This window comes from Echinops telfairi, unplaced genomic scaffold (assembly GCF_000313985.2).
Source record: "Echinops telfairi isolate 266 unplaced genomic scaffold, ASM31398v2 ScPeMD7_2;HRSCAF=8, whole genome shotgun sequence".
Lineage (NCBI taxonomy): Eukaryota > Metazoa > Chordata > Mammalia > Afrosoricida > Tenrecidae > Echinops > Echinops telfairi.
In genome coordinates, this window is record NW_022103898.1 from 68,837,316 (window position 1) to 68,846,280 (window position 8,965).

General features: G+C 37.0%; 1 protein-coding gene across 1 annotated transcript in view; it reads right to left on the reverse strand.

Moving 5' to 3' along the window:
* Positions 1–8,965, reverse strand: part of XPOT (exportin for tRNA) — a 41,467-nt gene extending 32,502 nt beyond the window's left edge. The window contains exons 1-4 of the mRNA XM_004700805.2: positions 8,846–8,965; positions 3,595–3,677; positions 1,709–1,765; positions 1,062–1,131 (exon numbers count right to left, since the gene is read on the reverse strand). Of these exons, the coding sequence (XP_004700862.1) occupies positions 1,062–1,131; positions 1,709–1,765; positions 3,595–3,677; positions 8,846–8,905 (270 nt within the window). The 5' untranslated portion in view covers positions 8,906–8,965. The remainder of the gene's footprint in view (positions 1–1,061; positions 1,132–1,708; positions 1,766–3,594; positions 3,678–8,845) is intronic.

An 8,965-nucleotide genomic window follows, 5' to 3' on the forward strand; every position in this document is an offset into this window, starting at 1 on the left:
TTTTGGTAGTGGTGGTGTTCCCATCTCTCTAACCCTTCCCTGATGCAGTTTTTCAACTTACATCAATCACATCAAAATGGTAGTTTTGGCATCTTCCCAGGACTTGAATCAAATCCCCAGGAAGTACATTACCAAGAGAACTTGTCTGCAGAAATGCGTTTAAACATGTTTAAACATATTTTGTTTAGAATAAGCTTATGCATGTATGGACTGGGCTTGTTGTTGCAATGCTTTTAGACTTAATTCTCTTATTTGTTGGCTAACTAAAACTCTTTGGTGAGGCGTTGATCCAGGTCCTTTGACCAACTTTTAATTCTCTTATACTTTCCGTTATTAACTTGACGCTTTCTACATACTTTAGCAAATACACCAAGTCTGTGTGTTCTCTTTTTAGTCTATTGGTAAAATCATTTCAAGAGTTTAAGTATTTGATTTTTAGAGGAGATTCCTGTTATCCAATTTATCTTCTCTTGTTGGTCTTTTTTTAGTTTTGTTCCAGACTATTTTAGCCAAAAATCAGGTCCTCCGGTTTTCTAGCTTTTAATCAAGGAACTTTATAATTTTTGCTCTAACCTTCAGCCTTCAGTTGCAATTCTTCCTTTAAAAGAAACGCTTAATGAGCAGAGTTCTAATACTTCCTATCATATATTCTAAGGTAAAAGCAATTTCTCACTTATTTTTCTTCTATTTGCTTATTGTTCAAGGAAAAGAATAATTCTAGCTACAAACTTGTTCTATATGTTAAAGATTAGCAAAACTCACCTTAAAGAGCCGAACAGAAAAACAACTATTGAAAAAAAAAAAACCCACTATTTTTAAAAAATTTACAATTAAACCAAATTTCCCACAATGTATCACAGAAGAAACGAGTTTGTTATTGACATACTTTTAAGTTACCGCTAAGTCTTCAAAAGCAGAATTTTCAAAAACACTTTTTGTAAAAGCTACAGAATCAAATATAAGATAGATGAGCAAAATATTAGAGGTAAAGCTGCAAGCCTTTCAAAAACAGAAGTTCAAACATTTGGCAATTTGAGGTACTCAACTTAGTTATTATTTACCTGAGCCTGAAGCCAAGATATGAGTGTCTCTCTAATTAGTTGTTGTTGAACAGTATTTAGTTCTACATATCTGTTCAAAAAGAAAATAAAATTAGGAAGGCTATATTTGGTGTCTGTGCTTTAAAAAATAATAGTCTAGTACACATGAAAGGGAAAATTAAGTGTTTCACCCAATTTAATAATTAGTTTCCTTAGAAAAACTGGTAATGCTTCTTCCATCCCTGCATTAAAATAGAGATACAAGTAGATGTGGCATGCTTGATATCAATAGAGATCACAGGTACGTGGGTCAATCCATGCTAAAGCAAAATAGTAACTACACAATTTTTCAAGCAGAAATCACAGTATACTAAAGTCTATTGTTCACAGACTACATCAGTAGGTATACCAAGGATCCTCTAAGCAGCAAATCTTTGTTTCACGTAATTAAGGGACCAGTGCTCATGTGACCACTCAATGGTCATTTAGGAAAATAGGCTGGTGTTGCTCCATCTTTACTTCAGAATTTCTTATACACTTGGGGATAGATTTATAAACTGGATGCGATTTGTAGATCATCAGTTTATAACCTGCCTTTTGATCTCCCAAAGATCAAGAAACTAAGCCTCTACGAATATCTCAGAGTCAAAACTGTGAGAAAGCCTTACTTGTATTTTACTTGATGTTCTAGTACTTGAAAGCAGAAAAACTTTATGTGATCATCGCTGAAAAAGAGAAAAAGGAAAGTTAAATAAGCAGAATATGAATTGAAAGTAAAGAAAGCAAAAGCAAAATATTGATAAAAAATATCAATAACTGAGAAATTATCAAACTAGATCTTTGACTTGCTTTCTACTTATTAGCTTCATTATATTCATATCTATTTTTTCAGAATGTGATGAGAACTCCAGGTATTTATTATTCCCATTAAATAACCCAAAATGTTAAGATACATCTTATAGATAATATTTTACAAACAGAAGGCATTCCTTTTAAATTTAACAATACTTTGCTTCCTGATGGCCAATAATTTAAAGTAGAAAGGCTAGGTATAAGAAGGAAAAATAGTACACAGTCAGAAAATGAGCTTTAATGAGAGATGGCCATCTAAGTCTAACAAAATTCAGCCCTAGTCAATTCTACAGTCGCCAAATCCAAAAAGAGCAGGCCACTTGGGCTGGCAGTTCAGCCTGAAAGTCCCTATAGGAAACCAAGTCACAAATATATAATCACTTCCAATTGCTTCTCTAGAGGTAAAATAGGGTTGCTGTTAGCAAACTATTAACTGGCCAAGTCCCCTTAGTTACCAACATTTTGCTCATGTAAACAGCTGGCTTGGGCCAAGTTTTGACATGAAACAATTTTCTACGTGTATGTTATGTTAGCTGATCCATGAGAATTCAGACCTTCTCTTAATTCACACTATATAAATTAAGCAAACAAAATACCCTCAAGCGTGAGAAGATGAGATATACTCTCTTCAACTTTTTAAAGTTAGGTTTTAATTAGCATCTCATTTGAAACATAGCTTCCATTGTTATCATGGATGACATGATAAAAATCTTTAGCTAAATTATACAAAGCTTGTATTTTTCCACTCAAAAAATGAACTAATGAAGCCTTTAATTAAATGTCAGCTTCCATTTACTCTAAAGCAAACAATAGTTGCTCCTGAAATCAACTTTCATGAAAACGAAGCCTTCAGTTTCTCTTCTGAAACACAGTAAATGAGATGATGGATGGTACAGAGCTCCGGCAGCAGGCCCTCCTTGATACCCAGGCACTGCTGCTCCCTCCAAATGCTGGCCCCTGGACACCCGTGACTGTGCTTTCCTCGCCTCACTGTACTAGGTGTCCTTCTCTTGTACGACAGTAACTATAATTATTATACAAACTGACTAAATGAGTCTGCTGAGTTACTATTACAAAAATGAAGTTAAATACTTATAAAGACTTTTTAGAAAGTCACATTCCAAAGGAAAGAAATTTCCACATATTGTGTTGGCCACATAAACAGAAGATTGGTGAGGTGAGGGTGAGTAAGCAAAATATGTAAAAATCTGCACTTACTCTTGTTCACTCCAGTATAGAGTTTCAAAATGGAAATTGTGGATTGGATTATGGGTGTGATCAAGGAAAGAAGTCAATGGGCATAAACCTTGGTTCACTAGTCTAATCTAGGCAATGAATGTTTATATACATAAAAATGAAAAACTAAGATATTTATCAATTATGATTAACTTTTATGCCAACATTTTGGATAATCAACCAGCCATCCCTGCCACAATAAGAAACTTTCTACTGTTCAATATTAAGCTGGGATCTACTATCTGCTATACAACATAAGGTAAAAGGATGGTTTCATTGAAAAGTCAATTCTAGAATGGCCAACATATTAACTTCTGATACATTTTCCTATTTCTACACTATTATCAATGCCTTTCTAAAAGGCAAAATTTATAAAAATGCTTTAATGAGACTTTTTCCAAACACAAACAAATTTACAATTCTCTTCAAAGTATTTTAAGAGTCATACAAATTATGCTTTAATTACCTATATGTCCTCTGGGCTAAAGCTTCTGCACACACTTGCCAGGCATCTGGGCAAACTTTTAACTGTTCGAAATACGCTATGGCCTGTAAGATGGTAAAACGAAAGTTTACTTAGCATAGTTGGCAGTAACACCCTCTGAACACCAAGCAACATATTCTGAAATAACTAAAACTTCGAGATTTAGTCTTCCTAGTTTGTGTAACTTAAGAGATCATTCCTAGAAAAGATTAAAGAAAAAACCATTTCCATCAGTTACATACAAGTCCAAAAGTACTGACACTAGGTTTCCAGTTCATACATGTTGGTTAAAAAAAAAAAAGTTTAAACATGTCCCAGCAATCAGTGGATGGCTGCAGACAACATCTCTCAGGAATACACTTGTCTTACCCTCATTCCAAAAACTCACTGCCAGAGTCACTGCTAACTCACAGCGACTTCCCATGGGTTTCCGAGACTGTTTATGGGAGTAGAAAGTAGAAAGCACAGTCTTTCTCCCACCACTGTGCAAAACAAGTTCCAATGAAAACACTGCTTTGCAAGGGGTTCTTGCTGGGTCAGTTAAATTCGAGGGAAAGGCAGAGAGGTCAGCTCAGAAGGCAACACAGTAACGGTTTTATTCTTTTTCCTTTGGGGGAGGGGGTCGGGGTAGGTAGGGGTGGTACGCTAAAGGAATAATTTTTTTTTAAAGATCATTTTATTGGGGGCGCTTACATCTCTTATAACAATCCACACATCAATTGCACCACGCATATTTGTAAAGGAATCATCTTGATAGATTTTCTGGAAGAACACAGGACCATCAATGGGGTTTATTTCAGAAAATTGAAAGCTGCACTGATGAGAGAAAGGCCAGTAAAGATGTGCAGAAGCATTTCCCCTCGTCTTAGCAACATAGCTCATTCTTTTTTTTTTTTTAAACATTTTATTAGGGGCTCATACAACTCTTATCACAATCTATATACATATCAATTGTGTAAAGCGCATTTGTACTTCATTCTCAAAACATTTTCTCTCCACTTAAACCCCCGACATTAGGTCCTCATTTTTCCCCTCCCTCCCCGCTCCCTCATGAGCCCTTGATAATTTATAAATTGTTATTTTGTCATATCTTGCCCTGTCCAACGTCTCCCCTCACCCACTTTTCTGTTGTCCATCCCCCAGGGAGGAGGTCACATATAGTCCCTTGTAATTGGTTCCCTCCTTCCTACCCACTCTCCCTCCACCCTCCCTGTTTCGCCACTAACACCACTGGTCCTGTAGGGCTCATCCGCCCTGGATTCCCTGTATTTTCAGTTCCTATCTGTACCAGAGCAACATAGCTCATTCTTTGAGGACACCAGGATCTGTTCGATGAGAATTTTGTTGGAAACCTTACCCCATCAATCCTACAATCCAGGCCTGCTCTTGCTCCTTCCACGCTTCCTTTATTTCCTCAAACTCAAAGAACATTTAAAAGACACTACGTGAGCCCCACAAGAACACTAAAACTCCCTTTCAAATGGTGTAAACCCAAGAGAGCATGCTTCACTAGCTAACACTCACAGAAGCACCTTTCACCTACGACAATGGACAAAGAGCAGAGTAACCTTATCAACTGGTAAAAAAAGTCTCTGTTAAGAAAATGACACAACAGAAAGAAGTGTTGCTAGATGGTTTTAAAGCACATAAATTCTAATAAATAAATAAAGCACTTATGTTCTGATACAGAAGTCCTGGTGGTGCAGTCATCAAATGCTTGCGTGCTAACCCCAAGGTCAGTAGTTTGAACCCACCAGCTGCCCCAAAGTAAAACTATGTATAGCGTGGGACACCATGTGGAGCAATTCTGCCTTGTCCTATAAATAGGGTTCACTATGATTTGGAACCAACTTGGCAGCAATGAAATGTACTTATACAAACCTTGAAATGGAATCGAATAGTAAGCATTAGAGCAAGGGTTCTCAACCTGGGGGTCGCAACCCCTTGGGGTGGTGGTGTCGAAGGACCCTTTCATGGGGGTCGCCCGATTCATAACAGTAGCAAAATGACAGTTATGAAGTAGCAACAAACAATTTTATGGTTGAGGGTCACCACAACATGAGGAACTGCATTAAAGGGTTACGGCATTAGGAAGGTTGAGAACCACTGCATTAGAGGAACCTACAATTAGAGTAACTTTTTAATTAATAGTGGGTTGAAGGTACCCAAAACGGTCTTTCAGGGTACCTCTGGGTAAGTTCAAACTGCCAACCTTATATCTCCAGGGCCTCATTTATCAATGAGAGAGAAAAAACAAAAACAAACCCACAGTCATGAATGAAGCTAATTCTGACAGAACTGAAGGTTTCTAAAGCTGTAATCTTTACAGAAGCAGGTTGACAGGTATCCCTCAGAGTAGCTGGTGGGTTCCAGCTGTGACCTTTCACTTAGTAGCCTACTATGCCATCAGGTTACCTAGGTAGAACAGTAGATGTACTCAGATAAACAGGTAGATAGGAAGCCCTGGGAGATAGAAATTGTTAAATGCTTGGCTGATGATCAAAATACTGGTGGTTTATTAAATCCACTCAAGCGCTCCAAAGGAGAAAAACATAGCACTTTACTTCTTTGAAGATTGTAACCAAGTAAACCTGATAGGGCAGTCCTCCTGTCACATCACTTGCTATGAATCGAAATTGACTCAACAGCACCTAGCAACAACACACACATACAGATCTTATTTATACACACATATACATACAATGGGTGGCAATGAAAAATTACTTTTCCTCACTGAGGTTAAAAAAGAAAAAAACCCCGCCACAGTAGGTGATAAGTTTCTTGCATTGTCTGTATGAACAAGGGTATAGGCTTTCATAAAATAGTCATCCTAAATTTCTATTGCTTATATTTAGCTATTATGTGGTGATCTTTATCTAAGAAACCTGTGAATGGGAGCAACAATTGAGACCATGTGTAAAATAGGCTTAAGGATCCCTGGTGATACTGTTGGGTAAGCATTGGACTTCTAACCACTTCTTCAGTGGTTCAAACCCACCATACTCTAGGAAATGGAGATAAGGCTATCCCACTCCTGTAAAGGTTTATAGTCTCAGAAACCCTATAAAGGGTCGCTATAAGTCAGAAGTGACTATGGTAGTGTGCATCAAATAGTCTCAGAAGGCCAAGTTGTTTTCTAATAGAATGCCATGAAACTCTAAGGCAGAGGTTCTCCACTTCCTAATGCTGTGACCCTTTCATACAGTTCCTCATGTGTGGTGACCTCCAACCATGACATTATTTTCATTGCTACTTCATCACTGTCATTTTGCTCCTGTTATGAATCGGGAGACCCCTGGTGAAATGGTCGTTCAAACTGCACCCCCCCCCCAAAGGGTCACGACCCACATGTTGAGAACCGCTGCTCTAAGGGCTTACTTTAGTAGCTCAGGAAAGAAGAAATGGAATAAGGTAGAACAAATCATGTGTGTTTCATTACTACCTGGTATTTTAGTACGGGTCGGGGGAGGAGTGCCCTGTGGCTGCTGTAATAGAAGAGTGAAAAACACTGACTTACAATGTTTTTACATAACAGCAGGTTTTAAGCCAAAGAAGGCGCCCTCGTGGCACAGCGATTAAAGCACTCAGTTGTGAACCAAAAATGTGTGCAGTTGGGAAATGTGACAGTCAGCTTCTGTAAAGAGTATAGCCATGGAAACCTGATGGGGCAGTTCTACCCTGTCCTACAAGGTTGGTCACAATGAGCCTGAATCGATTGCACAGGGTATAATAAAGACAGCCTTGGAAATCCTATGCAGGGTCATTATGATTTAAGTGGGTGGCAATGGTGAACCAGGCATAGCTTTCATCACCTAGTTCTTTTATCCTATCCCTTTTTTCTACTGCTTTATTGCTTTATGTGGCAATAATCAGTTCAGCTATTTTTACTGCTCATGTAGAAATGAGAAGCTACAGATGTCAGTAATTTATCTAACCACTCAACCAACTAATGTCAGTATTCCTAATTCCCCTATCAGAATTTACTTTTCCTTAAGATTCCATCTTCATTCAAATTGTTATTCAGGTTGGTTTAATGGGTTATCAAATCAACTTGCTTAAAATATACCTGTGACTAATAGTACTCATTTTTTGTTGTTGATGAAAAGCATTTTTTTCAATTTGTTATCTGCTTGTTTAATAAAAAAAAGTTTCATAAATGGAAGACAAAAATAAGAGGAAAAGTCACCCAATAACCAAACCAAAAGCTTTTCATTGTTTTTGAGAATGCAAAATGAACCTAAAGTAAAGTTACAGGTCTAAGACAACTTAGTGTAAAGTTTAAAGACTAAGTGGCAACTTAAACCCACAAAGAAAGATAATTGGCTTTTTGAGAAGCATTCCAGGTATCTTACAGTTGCTCAGCTGATATTTAAATCTCAATACCTTCTCTTTCCTGGATCTGGAGGGCTAGTCACTTATTTAATAGTGGAATCATGCAATGGTTCTGTATTAGACACTAATTGGAATCATTTTTCTTTACTTGTTTTAAAATGTTTGTTTAAAAGAATAAAAACTGCTATAGTGTAGTGAGATTGTTAAGCCCGTTTAGCTCATTTTTGAAATAACACCCTTCCTTTGAGGTGTAGAAAGGAGGAGGAGGAAATGCTTCTTTCCTTCCACTGAGCCTGATCTTCAAAACACCCACACATCTTTTAAAAATTAATTACACCCTTGTTCTTTAGACTCTTGCTTTATTATTCAGCAGTAGTCATGATTACATTCATGGGCTACATTATATTTAAGCGTTTACATTTAACCAAATATCCAAGCACTTCATAATAATCCTGGCCTAGCTGATACAATGCACTTCTTATGGGCTTGTTTACATGTCTCCCTAGACTAAGTAAAAAGGATGTTAACTATCACTAACATAGAAGTTAAAAAATATTTTTAGACCAGGTCAAGCAATGGAAAAAGAAAACAATGCCTATGGAAATTCTTTTGAACAATCCTCTGCATTACAATTTTTAAATAATTAGAAGCAATGTGACATGTTCCCTCCTTGACTTAAATGCAATTTTAATACAAATCCAGCCAATTATACACAAAATAAATCAAAATACCACTGTATCTGTATTCAGAATATATATCAATGTTTCAAATTGATCTGTCTCTTAATAGTTTCTACCCAGATTAAACCTTTATCATCATCCAATGTATTTTGCATTCAAGTCTAACACAAATCTGTTGTAACATGCTTTAAAAAAAAAAAGATTACACCAACTTAACTTACCCTTTGTCTTAAATCTGAATCAGCATTTGGATTTAGCCCTAAAAGGGCCTGTTCATCCATCCCTGCTGCTATACTTGGAGTTTTCTGACCACAACAGGTGTGCCCTCTGATCCCACAGAA